General features: G+C 35.6%; 2 protein-coding genes across 2 annotated transcripts; one reads left to right on the forward strand and one right to left on the reverse strand.

Annotated features, from left to right (window-relative positions):
• Positions 1–529: 529 nt before the first annotated feature.
• On the reverse strand, positions 530–1,462 carry OR5AR1 (olfactory receptor family 5 subfamily AR member 1; the record flags this gene model as incomplete). The annotated part of the gene is made up of 1 exon (XM_080927680.1): positions 530–1,462. One exon carries the CDS (start codon positions 1,460–1,462, stop codon positions 530–532), a length of 933 nt encoding a protein of 310 aa, XP_080783806.1.
• A 12,038-nt stretch (positions 1,463–13,500) lies between these two features.
• LOC308429211 (olfactory receptor 5AP2) lies at positions 13,501–14,454 on the forward strand (the record flags this gene model as incomplete). The annotated part of the gene is made up of 1 exon (XM_080927946.1): positions 13,501–14,454. The coding sequence occupies one exon, from the start codon at positions 13,501–13,503 to the stop codon at positions 14,452–14,454; it is 954 nt and encodes a 317-aa protein (XP_080784072.1).
• Between the last annotated feature and the right edge of the window lie 6,710 nt (positions 14,455–21,164).

A 21,164-nucleotide genomic window follows, 5' to 3' on the forward strand; every position in this document is an offset into this window, starting at 1 on the left:
AAAAAAAATGAACAAGAAATAAGGAAGGAATGGGAGAGGAGAAGATGCAGGACTATGTTTTATTTATTTCACATTACATATAGGTATAAAATTCTCAAACACCATTAAGTTTTTAATGCTCAGGCAAACTAGGTTTTAGAGATAACAAGTAACTTGGGAAAAAATACATAGCTGAAAGTCACAGAATTTGGATGCTGGTTGTTTTCTAGATAATTTATAAGCTGAGTGTTTGTGACAGGAAGTGTGGTCCTTGGATCAGTTTATATTCCATTAACTCTTCAAGTTTGTTGACTTGCTAGTGTTTTAATTTAATTATCTGTAATATAAGATAATTTTATACCTCTCAGAGTTGCTATTGAAGCTTGATGAGACTTAGATTGCAAATGTTCTAGAAAATTCTTCAAAGTTTGAGATATATTCAGTAAAGAGATAGTGACTTGGGGTGACATTTTGCACTCTCTATATCCTAACACAGTCCTTCTGTTACATTTTTTCCTCTAGAAAAAAAAACAGATTTTAATTCTTTTAATTATTGAGGTTTCTTTTCAATCAGTTTTTTGAAAGCAGCTTTCACATCCTTGTTTCGCAAACTGTAGATCAAGGGGTTTAGCATAGGAATGATAATTGTGTAGAACACAGAGGCCCACTTGTCTTGGTCCAGAGAGTAGCTGGATGTTGGTCTCAGGTACATGAACATTACTGTACCATAAAAAAGGGTAACACCAGTAAGGTGAGAGCCACATGTAGAAAAAGCCTTTAGGCGGCCTTCAGCTGATCGCATTCTGATGATGGCAATAAGAATGAAGGCATAGGAGATGAAGATTATCAGGATGGTGCTGAACTCAATGAAGCCACACAAACTGAACAGCAGTATCTCACTAATGTAGGTATCTGAGCAAGACAGAGCCAAAAGTGGTGGAATTTCACAGAAGAAATGGTTGATGATATTGGAACCACAGTAACTGAGGCTGAAAGTGAGAGAAGTGTGGGCCACTAAACTCACTAGGCCAGCCAAGTAAGAGCCCAGCATTAGGACCAAGCAGACTTTTTTGGACATGAGAGTGCTATAGTGGAGAGGTCTGCAGATGGCCACAAAGCGGTCATAGGCCATGGCAGCCAGGACATAGCACTCAGCATCCACAAAACCTACAAAGAAAGCAAACTGGGTGGCACAGCTGGAAAAAGAGATAACTTTGTTCTTTGTTAAAAAATCAGCCAGCATTCTGGGAGCAATGGCTGATGAGTAGCCCAGATCAACAAAGGAGAGGTTGCAGAGAAAAAAGTACATGGGAGTGTGGAGCTGACTGTCTGTTATGATCAGAATGATCATGCCAACATTCCCTATCACATTGACTAGGTAGACAATGAGGAAGACCACAAAAAAGATGATCTGCAGCTGAGGGTCTTGAGTGATGCCCATAAAGATAAATTCAGTCACGACTGAGTGATTTTCTTTATCCATTGTTTTAAGCAGTGTGTGTGTGTGTGTGTGTGTGTGTGTGTGTGTGTGTGTATAAATGCTTGTGTGTGTTTAGGTAATGTTTAGTTAATTTCCGGTCACTAGAATTACCAAAGATAAACTTAATCAATTATGTGCTTAAGATTTTGTAAGTTTTTTTTTTTTATAATAAAGAAGGATATCTTTGAAAGATACTCAACCCTTTATTCACTTATTCAATTCAGTGTCAATTACAGTGGCTCAGGGGACATTGGTCAAGATTTTGTGTTTTTTCCAAGTGTACACATACATGAAATGTATTGCTTCCTGTGGGAGCAAGTTATGTCTCTTCAGTCCCTTAGTAAGCTGAGGTCATTTACACACAACACCAGATTTTTGAACTGGTCTTTGTTATTATCCACTTTATTCACTAGCATAAAAGAACAGGTGTGATGTTCTTCTCTCTGAAACAAAACATAGGAATACATATTTTTGATGGGTCATTTTTTTCCTTCATTCTGTTCACGTGTAGAATTAAGGGTATTGAACAAGTCAAACTAGATCAAATCCAATGAGACAGAGTAGAAAGTAACATTAGAAATGCATATAATGGCTTCATAATCCTGATAAGAGATACTGCTCTCTCAGTGGTTTGCTGCTTAGCAAAGAAGAGGAACCAGAGAAAGAGATGAATTTATGACTTTTTCACTATTGTAGATAAGACTAAATTCTAAGGTTAGAATTTAGTTATAAGTTGTATCTTTAACTCTGATTTTTTAAAAAAGATCAATCACAACAAAAAGTGTCCAGAATAAACATTATTATGGGAGTTCATCTATATTTACACACGTCTGTCAACCTCTTCTTTGTCCATTGTGTGCATTGCTACCTCAATAAGATGAATTAAGACACAAAATGGAAACATCAGCCTTATAAGAAATTATTTGGAGAATTTTTGTCAAGAGCTTAAATTTTAACTTACAAAGAAGTTAAAGGACTCAGTAAGAAGAACTCAGTTTTCTATAGATGAGATTCCTGAATAAAAATATAAATATAAATATAGTTGTGAAAGTTGTCTATTATATTATTTGTGATTTTCATTTTTAGAGCATAAAAGAGTTTTCTAAAAGCATTATTCTAATTGAGGGTCAGGAAAGATTGCTCATCTGTTAGAGGACATGCTGATATCACAGAGGGTTGGAGTTTGTTTCATTACTCTGATATCAGGCAGTTCACTAATACCTGTACATTTCATTCCCTCTTTTGACCTCTCTATGAACCTGCATGTACATGGGTATGTGCATGTGTATGCTTATCCATATATACTCTCTCACACACAAATACTTCTATAGTTGAAAATATATTTAAAATTAGATGTAAAATTTTAAAACAGTATTATAAAGTTGTATTATTCTTGATTACATAGAATTTTAAGTTTGGTTTTAAATAAATTTAATATGTCAAAAAGAATGCTCAAATAGTCATGTGGGTACATATAAATTAAACAAACATTTTAAAAATCATTGTTTAATAGTTACACACTAAGAAAACTTTGAGTATTTTCATGTTATGTTTTGTTTTACATGTACTTTATGCTCATTGTCACTAGTAAACTAGTAAAATTTCAATGTATACTATCAAACTTTTAAAAAAAATCAAGTACTATCAAAAATATTCAGATAATTTTATTTCAAAATGCTTTTTAAAAATCTATACTTGTATCTTTGTTTTTTAAAAAATAAATTTGGAATAATTAATTAATTAATTAAACAAAGGTGAAATATTGATAAATGTATATATATATATATATATATGTATAATTTAATTTTGGATACAAGTTTGGACAAGGCAGTAGAGATATTAAAGTCTTTATCATTGTTATTAGACATGTAAAATATACAAATGCTTGCTCTCTTATATACATACATCTATCTAGTAATTTTATGAATGATCCATCAAAAGTATGAAGAGATAAATGCCCACACATAGGAGAAATGTCTAATAGACTATAATGTGGGCACATGATGCAATACTACTTGATTAAAAAGAAAGCTAAAACCATTGATATATTTTTGATAAAGAGTAAGTACAAAAGCAATTATACCCAGAGAACAAAGACATAAAATATGAACACCTTGAATTATCCCATTTCCAAAAATGTAGAAAATGAAAGATTAATTCCATCAATAGTGATGGAATGCAGACATATAAAACACATGCACCCACTCACACACACACACACACACACACACACACACACACACACACACACAAACAGATAAGTGGTAGCAGTGCAAAGAGCTTACCATATAGTTTGTGCCAATGAGTTCATGCTTGTGTACATATACAGAAATATAAAAATTGTATGCACTTCAGGTATAGTTGATGTCAATATATCTGTGTAATAATTCAAGAAGAAAACAAAAGCAACTTAAGTAAAACTTCATTCATTTATGCATTTGAAAACATCTATTATTTCATAAGTCATTCTTCTTAGGGATTCTTCTGAGGGGATTAGCAAAGTCATGTTTTACATTATTTGACCAATCATATAGTTGTGGGTTAGATGATTTTCTAGATTGTAATCATTTTTTACCCATGATGCCTCATTTAAATTTTAAAACAATCTATTAGTAGCAGCAATAAGAATAATAATACTATAAAAAAACTTTAGATTGATTTCCATGGGTAAATTCCACACACTAGTGAAGATAGAACTTTGTAACCTCAGATTCATGTAAGGCCTAGGGCAATAACACATGCTATACTCTCAGTGTTTTGAGGACATCTGGAAGATAGACATGAATGCCTGGTAGCTCGTGGGACAGTTGGTCTGGTGTACAAAGTGCTGAAGAACCAAAACCTGAGGTTCTTCTTCACATTTACATGCCATTCATACATGAACTTCAGCAAGTATGTGTCTATGCTCACAAATATTTGTACACATATAGTAGCTTAGCCCTTTCTAGGATGTCCTTTCTCCTCAGCCTGAGATGAAATAATCTTATGGAAAGAAAAAAAGGCAATTGCATACACTTTAGATAAGATCCCAGACCCAGATGTTATTTCTGATTCATAGACATGACACTGAACTGTAACACGTACAAGAGAAAAAAATACTTTGCAATGAGTTAAGGATCAAACCCACACCTGACTATGTCACTCAGTTGAATAATGTGACTTGTAGTAAATCCCTCCCTCCTTATAATAGCTTCAATATTTTATCCAAAGAGAGCAAAATATGAGCAGATGCTTCATGTACCATAAAGAACTCTGTTGTTCTCTTGTGTTGTGAACAGAGAAGTACAAGAATTACTATTCACTGCTAATATTTCACAGATAGGTATTTGTCTTCCTGGATTGTTAATGAGAAGAAGAATATCTATTTTAATACCCAAATTACTCCAGGAGAGTGTTTCTCTCCCAGGAGTGCTGACACACTTGAGAAGAAACCACCACTTCTATTCAAATACCTGGCCCAAGTGAGACCTGCCCAGAGCCTTCAGAACACAGGAACCAAAGAACAGCCAGGAAAGGATCCTTCCAGTTTCTATCTGCTCCCAGAGCTGACCCCGTGCCAAAGCTCTCCATACCCAAATTCTGCCTGGAAAAAGCTAGTCTTCCAAAAGTGCTGACAGACAAACTTACGGGAGAGACAAGCCATAGTCAGAGACAGCAAAACAAGCTAACACCAGAGATAAACAGATGGCAAGAGGCAAATGCAAGAATATAAGCAACAGAAAAAAAGGGTACTTGGCATCATGTGAACCCAGTACTCTAACAACAGCAAGTCCTGGATACCACAACAAACCAAAAAAGCAAGATTTGAATTTAAAATCATAACCCATGATGATAATAGAGGAATTTAAGAAGGACATAAATAACTCTCACAACGAAAGACAAGATAGGTAAACAGGTAGAAGCCTCTAAAGAGAAAATACAAAAATTCCTCATAAAGAATTACAAAAAAATACAACCAAACAGGCATAAGAATTGAACAAAATGATGCAGGACCCAAAAATGGAAATAGAAACAATAAAGAATGAACAACACTAGAAATAAAAAACGCAGAAAAGAGATCAGGAGTCATATAACATCACCTAAATATTATAAGAGATAGAAAAGAGAATCTCGGGGGCAGAAGATATCATAGCAAACATTGACACAACACTCAAAGAAAATGCACAATACAAAAAGTTCCAAACCCAAAACATCCAGGAAATCCAGGACACAGTGAGAAGACAAAACTTAAGAATAAAAGCTATAGAGGAGTGAGAAGATTCCCAACTCATAGGGCCAGTAAATATCTTCAATAAAATTATAGAATAAAACTTCCCTAGCCTAAAGAAAGAGATGCCTATGATCATACATAGAAGTGTACAGAACTCCAAATAGATTAGACAAAAAAAAAAGAAATTTTTCTTGTCACATATAATGAAAACACAAAATTCACAGAAAAAAGAAAGAATATTCAAAGCAGTAAGGGAATATGGTCAAGTAACATTTAAAGGTATGCCTATCAGAATTACATCAGATTTCTCAATATAGGCTATGGAAGCTATAGTGTTGGGAAGATGTCATACAGACCCTAAGAAAACACAAATGCCAGCCTGGCCTACTATATCCGGTGAAACGCTCAATTAACATAGATGGAGAAACCAAGATATTCCATGCCAAAATCAGTTTACACAATATCATTCCACAAATCCAGCCTCAACAGACACAGAAAAAATTAAAATAATCACATGCATTCTATCAGGTCACCATAGACTAAGGATGGTCTTCAATAACCAAATAACAACAATAACAAAAAACCTACATAAATATGGAATCTGAATAATACTTCACTCAATGATAACTTGGTCAAGAAAGAAATAAAGAAAAATATTAAATATTTTTATAATATAATGAAAATGAATGCAGAACACACCCAAACACATGGCACACATTAACGCAGAGCTGAGAGGAAAACTCATAGCTCTGAGTGCCTCCACAAAGAAACTAGAGAGAGCATACACTAACAGCTTGACAATACACCTGAAATCTCTAGAACAAAAAGAAGCAGATACACCCAAGAGTAGTAGATGGCAGAAAACAATCAAACTCAGAGCTGAAATCAACCAAAAAGAAGCAAAAAGAATTATACAGATAATGAAGAAACCCAGACGCTGGTTCTTTGAGAAAATCAACAAGATAGATAAACCTTTAGCCAGACTAACAAGAGGGCACAAAGACAGTATCCAAATTAACAAAATCAGAAGTGAAAAGGGAGACAAAATAACAGAAACTTAAGAAATTCAAGAAATCATCAGATACTACTACAAAAGCCTATATTCAACAAAACTGAAAAATCTGAGTAAAATGGACAATTTTCTAGACATATACCAGCTGCCAAAGCTAAATAATGATTAGATAAAATATCTAAATAGTCTGATGACTTCTCACAAAATAGAAGCAGTTGTTAGAAGTCTCCCAACCAAAAGAAAAATGTTTAGGAACATAAGGATTTAGTGAAGAATTTTGCACACACACACACACACACACACACACACACACACACACATATATATATACATATTCTTATAAATATTTACCTTTACATTTCAAATGTTGTCCTCTTTCCATGTTTCCCCTCCTGAAACCTCCTATCTCATCCTCCCTCCTCCTGCTTGTTTGAGGATGCTCCCCACCCATCCTCCCACCACCCCTGCTTCTCTGCCATGTGAATCTCTCATAATGAGGGGTTGAGCCTTGGCAGGGCCAACGGATTCTTCTCCCATTGATGACCAACAAGGCTATCCTCTGCCTCATATGAAGCTGGAGCCATGGGTTTATCCATGTGTATCCTTTGGATAGTGGTTTATTCCCTTTGAGCTCTGGTTGGTTGATAATGTTCTTATGGGGTTACTTCAGCCTACTCAGTTTTTTCTATAACTCTTCCATTAGTTCAGAATTCTATAAGACATTCAACGCAGAACTAATACCAATATGCTTTAAACTATTCCACAAAATAGTGCTGGGTGCAATGATTCTTACATGTTCAGTATCGAATGTATTTGGCTATAGTGTACTAGGATTAATTCTTAATTTTATATAAGTTCATTTCTATGATTCTCAAAAGATATTCAATGTTTATCTTATAGTGATGACATATCATCTGCTGTCTTTACTGCTAAGAAAACAGTATTTAATTCCAGAGCAAGTCAGTTACATTTTAAAATGAGTAGAAAGTTAGCTGTGGTATTCAGACTCAGCTTTACTAAGGCAAAATAAATGAGCATATATATGTATATAACTATATACAAGCATACATATTCATTTATGTTCATATGTACGTTCATGTATTTATATGCACATGTATGCACACACACATATAATGTTTTGTTTTAGTTTTATCCAAGTAATTACTGATCAATCCCTATAAAGAAATAGTAGCTTATTGGAAATTAAATGTTGATCATTTTTTAACCACAAACAGAACTATTTAAGCAAAGTATAGAATCTTACTCTTGAAGTATGTGGAGGGCAAATATATTTCAGATTTATATGCTTCAGCTGAAAACAAATTTTTTGTGAAAAGAACGTGTATTAAGTGTCTGGAGATGCTACTGTAGCATTTGCAATAGTTGTTACTGTTATGTCAGCTGTTGATTTAGTGTGGATTTCCGATCTGTAAGTTAGAGGTGGTGAAGACCTTTAGTTCCATCATCTTCTATATTTTAACTTCTAATGACAGCTCGCAGTTAAAATCAGGCCGTGTCTTGTTATTAGAATGTGGCATAAGGACCTGGTGAGCACTAAGAGCTGGTAGATCAAGCAGCACTGGTCAGTGTGAGTCTGCCCTGTACCAGTAGAATGCTAACCTGTTCTCTACACGTCAGTAGCAGGCTGAAACTTTCTTCTTCTTACATGGACTTCTTGTTGACTGAGTGTTCTGCGATTAATTGAAAGGCCCTGAGTTGTCCTCGCGTTTGTTTCAGAGCCAGTTGTTCATCCTACTGTTGTGTCTGTGTGATTGAGGTATTTAAATCTCAGAGCTTTGCATTGTTTTCTGGAAGAAACATCTCGAAATGATTTTTTTACATTCACCAGAGACTCAGAGATATGCATAAGTGCTATCCCCTAAGGAATTTTACTTTTCTTCCCTTTGAGATTAATGACAAAAACATGTACAGGTTTATTTGGCAATACTGTACTCAAATGATGATCTGTTGTAAGGACTTAATGTTATTTCATTTCTTTTTTTTTTTTTTTTTTTTTTTTTTTTTTTTTTTTTTTTTTTTTTGATACAAGGTCTCGCTCTGCAGCACTTGCTGGAATGGAATTCCCTATGTAAACCAGGCTAGCCCTAAGTTCATAGAGACCTGCCTGCCTTTCACTGACCAGATTAAAATGTACTAGAATTAAAGATGTGCATTACTATGCCAAGTCATTTCAGGATTTTTGCTTAGGCTATAGATCCCTCTGTAGTATGATTTAAGGGATGAATTAAAAGGCTTTCTAATAATTCTTGAAAATCTTTTGTTTATGCTATTTCTTAGAGAATGACATTGATGTATTAAAGAAAAAGTGTCCTGTGTAATTAGGCCACAAAAGGAAGAAAAACATTCAGAGGTATCTGAGACCATTTGTTATATTATTTGAAATATGAATTAAATGTCTAAACTTATCCAAATTTATATATTGAGTATGAGTTGTTCCTGTATTCTTTATAAATGATACAGAATCTTAAAACAATCAATTTCCCTATGTAGGCCAGGCTGAGATCATCCACTGAAGGGATTAGATAAGATTTCAGGTGTATTCAGTATGGTTTCAGGACTTTACAAGAAAACCTCAAATAGCTTTGCATTTTAAAAATTATATTTGTGAACATTTTGATACATGTATAAAATGGGTGTAAGGATGAGGGATTGCTGTTCTTTTGTTTTAATTGTGGAGAGTATATTCACAACTTATTCACCCCTTAATTTCCTCCCTACAATACCTGTTTTGTCCCTCTACTCTAGCACAAATTTATGCATCTCTTATAATTGTGCACATGTATTCTTGTTTTCTAATTATTTCTGTGTACTAGATGAATTTACATTCATTATTTTTGTTTCCAATGTCATTAGAAATGATATAGCTAAGAAAGTCCTAAGAAATATTTACAGGCACACAGTTACAGAAGCACATAACTGAGATGTCATCTTCCCAAACAACCCTTGGGGTTTCAATTGCTCAGTTTCTCTTCCATTCTACCCCTAAGTATCTTCCAATGATCTAATTTCTTGTGTGTACATTGCTTTCTTTAGAAGGGGGCACTAGAGATATGTCTAACCTGCTGTTTCCTGTGCTCAAATGTTTCAAGCAGACACAACCCCAGTGTTTTGAGCTCACAGAGGAATGGTGCAACTAGTGCTTAAAATCATAGTCCTCAAAAATTATTCTTCAATAGGCTATGGGGTCTCAAGGGAAAAGAATATAAAGACAAAAGAGACTTAATGTTTTCTCAACTTCAGAGAGGAAATATGTAGACTATATGGATGCCACATGGGAGAATCAATTCCCAGAGAACATGGAATGAGAATCACATCCTAGTTAAAATGAGTTTGAATACTATGCAGTGTGTTCTGAAGTTTCAGGCAACTGTGGCACACACACACACACACACACACACACACATACACAAACACACACACGCACACACACACACAGAGTTGGGCCATGGTGACTGATAGTCTCTTTTGAAAGGGACTTCATTGCAATATAATTAGTTGGAGTTTTCACCTTTAAGGAAATGTGAATAAAGTTTAATTTAGTTATTGTTGCTGTTTGTTGACTCAAGAGGTCAATAGCTCTCTCAAGAAGGTCAGTTTTTGTGCTCCTACTGAAGCTGTGTGTGTTTGTGAATTCAGGCAAAGACCAGAAACAGCAGGATCAAAAGAAGTCAAGGAATTAGATAAGGTAAGGACAATGCTTTGAATATTCTGATCTGAAGGAAACACCATTTAGCTATTAATTTTCCATGTTCCTAACTGATTGAAAATGTCAATGTACTGAGAATTGAGAACGTATTTTAAATTAACTCTATACCTATTTTGGTTGAGCAGAGAGTTATAGTTGTGATAATAAGCATGAAAAGCAAGAGATAATATAATTCTGCATTCTTTTTAAAATTCAGTTGTTTAATTTGTTTTGAGATTGTAATAAAATTACAACATTTTTACTTCTTTCCTCATAGACTTCCTATATACTCCTTCTTGATGTTTTAAGTTCAAGAAGAATGTTAGATTACAGTTATACATATAGTTACATATACATAACATATACAGTTATATGCTTTCAGATAGACATAAACATTGAAAGTCTTGTTCAGTGTTGTCAGGACTTTGAATTTGACTACAAAGTCACTGAAGGCAGGAAGCATATTGCAAAGAAACAAAACAGGACCTTACTTTGTTAGGATGGAGGAGGAATGTGAGGCTGGTGGCCACTCCTGTTATCCTAGCCATATAGCAGCTATAACAGAGTGTCTCAAGTCCTGATTTAAACACAGGGAGGATTTACATAAGAATAAAAAACCCAGAAAAGCATGATTCACAAGCAAAGACGTAAACAGATAATTTTTCATAAATATATAAAGTCATAGTTTTTTGGGAGACAACATGGATTTTCGGGTCACCATTAGGGTTGACTCAGACCTCATATATATTTCAGTCAGTGTTCTGCCATTGAGCTGCATCCCAAGATGACTTAGGATGTTTTCATTGTAACTAAGCCAATTCAGAAGCTTGATAGAGCCCGTGAAACTGTGCTACCAATCCTCTGGGCAGTAGTGCCCACTTCAGCATTTATGATGTTATTGTAAATGACTTCACATATTGACTAAATGAGATTTTCAGTTTGAGTATAAATTTATGATCTATTGAGGTAACTATCTGACCAGGAAAGCTATTAATTTGTACATGAGATCTGTTTTGTGGTTATCCTCTAGGCACTTAATAAAATAATGTAACTAAAGTATTTAACACAGGGCTTATAGAGAATATACATAAAAGCATACTTGGCACATTACAATACTTGCTGTCTTTACTGAAAATTTTCTTTCTGCTCATCATTATTAGCACTGATGAGAAATTTTATTTTCACTATTTTTACTTGACTTATGCTCTCATGAGAATTGTTTGGAAATCTAATAAAAGGGGTTCATCTTTGCTTTACTGAGACAAAATTATTTTTTAAATGTCTTTATTTTACTTTATGTTCATGAGTGTTTTGTCTGCATATATAGTTATGTAACTTATATGTGCAATATCTAAAGGAGCATTAGCTCCCTGGAAACTAGAATTATACACAATTACAAGCTACTGTGTGAATATTGGTAATCAACTTTTGTCCTCTATGTGAGCAGCCAGTGTTGTTAACTACCGAGCAATATCCCCAGATCATGAAGATTATATTCTCAGTTTGTCTGTGCTAGTGAATCACTGATATAGACAATATCATGTTAAGGAAGGGAAAATGTTGTATCAACACAATATCTATGCTATGTCAAAAAAAAGTACTACTGGTTAGATGAGATTCCTCAACACACTCTAACAATACTCTTAATATAGTACCCATCAAAAACCCCATCACTGATTGGTTATATACTAACAGAAGCAATGACACCTCAACCATTTTAGTAAATGTGAGAAAAAGAGAGATTATGTTACTAATCTCGTTAGTGACAGTTTCAAAGGAAGCTAAACTTCAGCATCAATCTGCATGTATGGATATTTCTGTAAGATAGAATCAGATCTTTTATGTTCTTCTAACCAGATGAACACTGAGTTACAATTTCATCATCACTGTCAGTAAAAGTATTGGGTAAATGCTGGCCCTGCGACTTCATTTTAGATCGTGCCAAGTAATATTTCTTGGTGAGTGGTAAGTGGGAGGAATGTAAAATCCTAAGCAGGTTATGTCAATTTAATTTATTAGTAAATAATAGGAGATGATGCAAGATACGTTCTTCTGAAATAGTCATGATGAGTCCATAAGGTTGTGAGTATTGTCTAAGTATGTGATTGGGGGAAAAGGCTGCTTCTCGTTTGAATTTTCCTTTACCTTTTCATATTTTCTCCTCTGTTTGACTTCACCTTGTATTGTAGGTGTTAACATGATTTTAAGTTATATTTTATGATATTAGACTAATTCTTTTCATTTACTCTCATAGCAAGGCTCTTCTATGTGCTATGTGTGCTGGTCCTGTCATGTTAGCCTTGTTAACTAAATCTGTTTTAACTGGTAAGGTAAACATCAAAACTGTATTTCTTCAAGGAGATACATGGCTCTTTTAAAAATGCTTATAGTATTGTAACTGTTAAATAAGTTTTAGAATTATATATGTTTATATTCACACATTTGTCTTTTATTCTAGTAAAATCATTGGAAAACTTTTCTGCAAGTTGGAGTAATCTAGTACATAAGTGTTATCCATAGATCACTTGCTTTATAATAATTGTTTTGTGATCTTGTGACTCAGTTAAACCATTGAACTTCATTGGCTGCTTAATATTTTTTATTATGAATGTTTATACACATACTATCTAGCTCTGTAATCACTAGAATCTTTTACTGAACCTTCTTGATGGTGAGTTGATGTAAATCTCTTGCATGTATGAGAATAGCCTCAATTTCATTAAATTCAATGGTCATAAAATATAAAGTACCTCAGAAGCTGCTTGTCATGTTTGGGTCACATTGTTAACTATTAATATTTTAAGTTACTTTATACAGACTAACACAGAGAAGTCAGAGAGTTAAGTAATGTGTGTCATGTTTCTTCAGTTATATGTATAAAACATAAATGTTTACAATTTTGTTAATAATTAATCATAAATACAGTGATGTCATAGCAAATACTGTTGACTCTGATATTAAATATTTCACTATTCTGTAAGAATTTGTATGTATCAAAAATCCATGTATGTATTTGTGGTTTTGTCATTACATTTGTTAGTATTTATATAATCAATAGTCTACATTCATAAAAATTAACCTAGTGTTCTAACAATTCCTGTGTTGCAGCACAGATGGTTAGAACTGTCAAAATCAACCAGGATAAAAATGACACAGAAGTGACAGAATTTATCTTATTGGGGCTGTCAGACAATCCAGACCTACAGCAAATCCTCTTTGCATTGTTTCTGATTATCTACATGGTGACACTGGTGGGAAATTTGGGCATGATGGCCTTGATTAAGATTGACCGCAGTCTGCACACACCAATGTACTTCTTTCTCAGCAGCCTTTCTTTCGTTGATGCTTCTTATTCTTCTTCTGTCACCCCTAAGATGCTGCTGAACCTTGTGGCTGAGGATAAAGGCATTTCTTTCAATGGCTGTGCAGCCCAGTTCTTCTTCTTTGGCTCCTTCTTGGGAACTGAGTGCTTCCTGCTTGCCATGATGGCCTATGACCGCTATGCTGCCATCTGGAATCCCTTGCTATACCCAGTCCTTATGTCTGGGAGAATTTGTTTCATGTTGGTGTCTACTTCATTCCTAGCAGGCTTTGGCAATGCAGCCATCCACACAGGGATGACTTTCAGACTGTCCTTTTGTGGCTCTAATAAGATCAATCATTTCTACTGTGACACCCCACCCCTGCTCAAACTCTCGTGCTCTGACACTCGAATTAATGGCATTGTGATCATGGCCTTTTCCAGTTTCAATGTCATCAGCTGCGTTCTGATTGTTCTCATTTCGTATCTGTGCATCCTCATTGCCATATTGAAGATGACTTCTGCAGAGGGAAGACACAAAGCCTTCTCCACCTGTGCCTCCCACCTCATGGCTGTTACCATCTTCTTTGGAACAATTCTTTTCATGTACTTGCGTCCCACTTCTAGCTACTCTATGGAGCAGGACAAAGTTGTCTCTGTGTTTTATACAGTAGTGATTCCAATGCTTAATCCTCTCATCTATAGTTTAAAAAATAAAGATGTTAAGAAAGCAGTGAAGAAAATCTTACAGAAATGTGTGCCTTGAAGCCAAGGTATATGATTTTACTCCTATGTTGAATGTATTGCATTTTAATTTGTTAAAAATATACTTGTTTACAACCTTTTCTGGGGTAGCATTGATGATTTCAGATAATACTTATCTTAATTTTCTAGTGTCATACGTATGTCTACAGGGGGACTTATGATGATTCAAAATGGTACTTGAGGAGGTCTGAGTATATAAACATTGAAAATTAATTGGCATGTGCTCTAGTTTTTATATATTTAGGTAATTTGTTTTAATATGTATGTGTATATACACACTTGTATTCATATTATTATGTATGTATTTGAGGTCCCTTTCTTGCATGTATTAATTTTGACTTTTTAGATTGTCTTTGAGACAAAGAGATATTGTTTTCAGAATGGTCATTGGAATGTATTATCAGGAGGAAAGCAGAATTCGGCAGATAGAATAAAACACGATGAATGCATAAAGAATTGGGCTCTGGTAGTTCCTTCTTGTCTTAAACTGCACTGCCACAGTGGCCTGTTCATCTGTAGTTTGGCAGTAGAGTAATCATCATTTGAAGTTAGACAATTCTAGCAGGGCACATTTTCAGACATGTAAGTTACATGAGGACTGACATTTGTTCAAATGCCTAGTATGTAGGGAAACAAGGAAGACTTTGTGTGATTTGCATAGCATTGAAGGACTCAGGATGGCAGCATGTACCATGCATTTGGTATTCAACCATTTCTAATGAGACACTACAAGGAATTCTGACAGGTATTGTATTAATTAAGGGCTATAGCAAGAATAAGTAATTATTTGTTCACTTTGTCAATTGGTTTATCATTGTTTTTCAAGTCAGAACTGCAGTAGTTTAAGTGTAATTATACTACCTAAAATTTAGGTGGCTATCAATAAACATTTGTCAACTTAAGTTGTCTGCCATGTTTGTGTTTGTATGTGTGTGTATGTTTGTGTGTGTTTGTGTGTGTGTATGTTTGTATGCATGTGTGTGTGTTTGTGTGTGTTGTGTATGGTGGCAGCTAAATTTGTCTGGATAAGTTAGAAAGAAATATGTAAGAACTGTAAGATGAGAATACTGTAAATACTTGCCTTCTGACTCTTCTAGCAATAATGCTCAGGCTTTTTCAATGGTATCTTTTGAAGTTATCTTTAAGGGCCAGTTTTCTTATTACCCATTTTATAAACAAGCCTACATTGTACATCTGTCTTGAACTCAAGGTTTGTTGATTGCATTAACTCAATAAGTTAGATTAATTCTGGCATACATCCAAAAGGTTGATGCTTCACAAGACACTTAACTATGAGTAGAACCCAGGTCCTTTTGTTACATTTCTCAGACACCCACTCTTTTACTTCTCTCATCTCCTCAAGGAGGAAGGCTAGTTTATACTCTGTAAGTTTTATCATGGGTATTTGGAGCTTTTGGTTTAATATCCACTTTTCCTGTATCCATTTCTATATTGAGGAACACCTGGGTTGTTTCCCACTTCTGGCTATTATAAATAAGTCTGTTATGCACAAGAAGGAAGGCCAAAGTGTGGGTGCTTCAGTCCCACTTAGAAGGAGAAACAAAATAATCATGGGAGAGAGAAGGAGGGAGGGATCTGGGTGGAAGAGGGAAGGGGAAAGTGGGGAAGAAAAATAGGGCTCAGCATCAAGTATGGAAAGAGACAGGAGAGTAGAGAGGGACAGGAGAATGAATAGAAATAGGTAGCAGTAGGGCATGTGGGATGGTGTTGGTTGGGAAAGTCCCAGATGCCAGTGAAATGAGAGGTTCCCAGGACCCAGTGCAGATAATAGCTGAAATACCTAACAAGAGGGGGACAGAACTTGAGGAGACCACCTTCAATAGATAGACAATGCCTCACAGTTAAGGAATGGAGCCATCCACCCATCTCAACATCTTTAACCCAGAATTGTTCCTATCAGAAAAAAATGCAGGGACAAAAAAATGAAGCAAAGACTGAAGGACAGGCTATCCAGAGACTGCCCCACTTTGGGACCCATCCATTTGCAGACACCAAACACAAACACTATTCCTGATACAAAGAAGAGCTTGCAGACAGGAGTCTGGTGTATGTATCTCTTTTCTGGTGTATGTATCTCTTTACTCTGCCAGCACCAGAGTAACACAGGTGCAGACCCTCACAGCCAGCTACTGGACCCCAATGGAAGAGTTAGAGGAAGGACTGAAGGAGCTAAAAAGGGATTAAAACCCCATAGGAAAAAAATAACAAAATCAACTAAACCGGCCCCTCAGAGCCCCCAGGGACTAAACCACCAACCAAAGTGTTTACATGAGTAGGTCCATGGCTCCAGCTACAGATGTAACAGAGGACTGCCTCAACTGGAATTAGTGGGAAGGGAGGTGCTTAGTCCTGTGAGGGCTTGTTGCCCCAGTGAAGGAAGATACTAGGGGGTGAGGAGGGAGTAATTGGGTGGGTGGGGAGCACCCTCTTAGAGGCAAAGAGGAGGGGATATGAGGTGGGTGCTTGGGAAGCAGAGACTAGGAAGGGGACAATATTTGAAATGTAATAAATTAAATTAATTTAAAAAAAAAGAAGGTGATTGGAGTGAAGGATGATGCCTCAGTGGAGGATTGCCTGAGGCCAGCTTAGGAGTTCTGGTTTTCTCTTGATGGTATCCAGGGAGAAAGAGCTTCTGGGGTGGGGAAAAATGCAGTCTTGCCACCAATTAGGGTTGCTTTTTTAATATTAAAATGTTTACCTGTTCTGATTCTAAGTTTCTTTGCAGTGCTAGCCAGCCTACTTCACTGAGTTTCACATAGGCCAGAAACAGCACTTTCTGGTATTTAGCACCTCATCTTAAACAGCAGGGGACTAAGTAAAGGATTAATCCCTGGGGTTTATTCCTCTCTTTTCTTGAAACCTCCCCTCTCCCTTTTTAGATTGGAGAGAAGTTGAAACAATAAGGAAAAACCTTTACATATGCATAAACTTACATACATTCATATATGAACTCACCTAGAAATATTCATGCATTTTTATATATTCCACTTTGGCTCTGCTACTTACTTATCTCATTATTATATACTCTCTCTCTCTCTCTCTCTCTCTCTCTCTCTCTCTCTCTCTCTCTCTCTCTCTCTCTCTCACACACACACACACACACACACACACACACACACACACATCCATACTGATATATACGTATGGAGCAAAAGACCAAGTACCAGTGTAGAAAGGACTCACTTATTCTTATTCATTCTTGATGAAAAATGAGCTACAGTACAGAAAGAAAAAGCTTCTACCCCTTTATTGCTAAATGAATCAAACCTAAGTCTGTAAGAAAAGAAAAGAAAAAAAGAGAAAGCTTTGTCCTTTTTAGTAAGAGTAAGCCTGCCTTGTTAAGAAAAGACCTGTTCCTGCTAAGGTCATCCCCAATAGTCCTGGGAGCCTCCCACGTGCCAGGGCTTTGGATTTTCTAGAGGGCCCTACTGTCTCCCCTGGCAGCTATATATTTCCATTCATTCTCTTGGCCCTCTGGACTTCTTTCTTCTCTCCCTACATACCTGATCCTGCCCCACTTTTCTCCTTAGCCTCCCCTTCCCCACTTAGGTACTTCTTTCCTTCTGCCTCACATGGCTATTGTGTTCTCCCTTCTAAGTGGGACTGAAGCACCCTAACTTGAGTCTTTCATCTTGTTAAACTTCTTAGGGTCCTAGAGTTGTATCATGGGTATTCTGTAATTTTTGGCTAATATCCAATTATTAGTGAATAAGAACATGCATGTCACATGTGCATTTGGGTTAGCTCACTTAAGATGCCATTTTCTTCTTTAAAAAAATTATTGGATATTTTCTTAATTTACATTTCAAATGTTATAGTTCCTTCCATGTGCCTGCAAATTTCATGAAGCCATTGTTTTTTAATAGCTGAATAGTATTCAATAGTGTAAATTTTCTGTATCCATTCTTCGGATGAGGGACATTTGTATTGTTTACAGCTTTTGGCTATTATATATAAAGCTCCTGGAAACATAGAAAAGCATGTCTCCTTGTGCTATATTGGAGCATATTTTAGGTATATGCCTGGGAGTGGTATAGCTGGGACTTCAAGTAGAAGTATTTCCAATTTTCTGAGGAACAAAAGATTTGTTTCCAGAGTGATTGTACCAGTTTGCAACGCACCAGCAATGGAGGAGCATTTCTCTTTCCCCACATCCTTGCCAACATGTGGTATAACCTGAGGTTTTGATCTTAGGCATTCTGATTGGTGTAAGGCAGAATCTCCGGGTCCTTTTGATTTTCATTTCACTAATGACTAGGGACTCTGAACATTTTTAAAAATACTTCTGGGCCATTCAAGATTCCTCTATTGAGAATTCTCTGTTTAGCTCTGCAACCCATTTTTATTGGGTTATTTGGGTTTTTTGTTTTTGGAGTCTAACTTCTTCAGCTTTTTATATATTTTGGATATTAACCTTCAATGTAGGTTTAGTGAAGAAAATTTTCTAATCTGTAAAGAAAAGTTGCCATTTTGTTGGCATTTTGTTTTATTGACAGTGTCCTTTGCAGTACAGAAGTGTTCAGTTTCATCAGGTCTCATTTGTTAATTTCAGATCTTAGAGCCTGAGTCATTGAGGTTCTCTCTGGGAAATGTTCCCCTTTGCCAGTGCTTTTGAAGCTATTCAAACTTTTTCTTCTATCAGTTTTAGTGTATTTGGTTTTATGTTTCAGTCCCTGTTCCACTTGGACTTGAGCTTTTTACAAGGTTATAAATATGGATCAATTTGTGTTCTTGTACACAAAGACTGCCAGTTGTCCAGCACCATTTGTTGAAGATGCTTTCTTTTTTTCCAATGTAAGGTTTTGGCTTATTTGTCAAAAACCACATGTCCTTAGCCATGTGGGTTTATTTCTGGGTCTTCAATTCTATTTTTTGATCTACATGTCATTTTGTGTAGTGATACTGGGCACTTTTTAAAAAAATTGCTATTGCTCTGTAGTACAGATTGAGAAGTCCTTCGAGAAGTTCTTTTACTGATGAGAATTGTACTAGCTATCCTGAGCTGTTTTGATTTTCCATATGAAGTTGAGAATTGTTTTATCTATGTCTGTGAAAAATTATGTCTGAATTTTGATAGGGATTATATTGAGTCTATAGACTGCTTTTCGTACTAATTTTACTATGCTAATCCTGAGCCATGATCATGGGATATCTTTCCACTTTCTGAGATCTTCTTTTATTTATTTATTTATTTTCAGAGATGTGAAGTTCTTGTCATACATATCTTTCACTAATTTGGTAAGAGTTAACAACAATATATTTTATGTTATTTATAGATATTGTGAAGTGACTTGTTTACATATTTTCTTTTGCAGCCTGTCTATCATTTATATAAAAGAAGGCTCTAAATTGTTTGAGTTAATTTTAGCCACTTTGCTAAAGTTATCAGCTATTGGAATTCTCTGGTAAAATTTCTGGGGTCACACACATACTCACACACATAATCATACACACACACACATACACACACACACACACACACACACACACACACACACACACACACACACACACACACATATATATATATATATATATATATATATATATATTATCAAATCATCCTCAAATAGGGATACTTTGTCTTTTTTTCCAATTTATGTCCCATTGATTGACTGTTGTTGTCTAAATTTCCTAGCTACAAGTTCAAGTATTATACTGAATAGATAGGGAGAGAGTAGGAAGTCTTCTCTTGCTCCTAATTTTAACGAGATTGTTTCAAGATTTTATTCATTTAATTTGATGTTGGCTAATGCTTTCTTGTATATTGCTTCTATTGTGTTTAGGTATGAGCTATGAATTCCTGATATCACCAAGACTTTTAACATGAAGTTGTTGTATTTGTCTAATACAACATCTAATGAAGTGATCATGTGATTTTTTTTTGTATTTGTGTTTGTTTATATAGTGGATTATGTCGATGGATTTTCTTATTTAAACCATCATTGCTTCTCTGGGATGAAGCCAACTTGACCATAGTGAATGGTTGTTTTTATGTGTTCTTGGATTTGTCTTGTGAGTATGTTATTGGGTATTTCTATTGATTGGTCTTATGTTCTCTTCTTTATGTGGTATATGTATCATAGCAACTGTGGCTTCATAGAATGAATTAGGCAGTTGTATTAGTCAGGGTTTCTATTTCTACACAAACATCAGGACCAAGAAGCAAGTTTTGGAGTAGTGTTTATTCAGTTTATAATTCCACATTGTTGTTTATCACCAAGGGACATCAGGACTGGAACTCAAGCAGGTCAGGAAGCAGAAATTGATGCAGAGACCATGGAAGGATGTTGCTTACTGGCTTGCTTCTCTTGGCTTGCTCAGCTTGATTACTTATAGAACCCAGGTCTACCAGCCCAGGGAAGGCACCACCCACAATGGGCTGGGCCCTCCCTCCTTGATCACTAGTTGAGAAAATGCCTCACAGCTGGATCTCATGGAGGCATTTCCTCAACTGAGGCTCATTTTTCTGTGATAACTCCAGATTGTGTCATGTTTACACAAAACAGCCAGTACAGTAGGGTTTCTTCTGTTTCTATTTTAGGGAAGAGTTTGAGGAGTATTGGTATTAGGTCTTCTTTGAAGGTATGGTAGAATCTTTCACTAAACTCATCAGGACCTGGGCTTTTATGGTCTAGAAGGTTTTAAATGACTAATTTCTGTTTCCTTAGAAGTTATGAGATTATTTAG

This window comes from Micromys minutus (assembly GCF_963924665.1).
Source record: "Micromys minutus genome assembly, chromosome: 13".
In the NCBI taxonomy this organism is placed as follows: domain Eukaryota; kingdom Metazoa; phylum Chordata; class Mammalia; order Rodentia; family Muridae; genus Micromys; species Micromys minutus.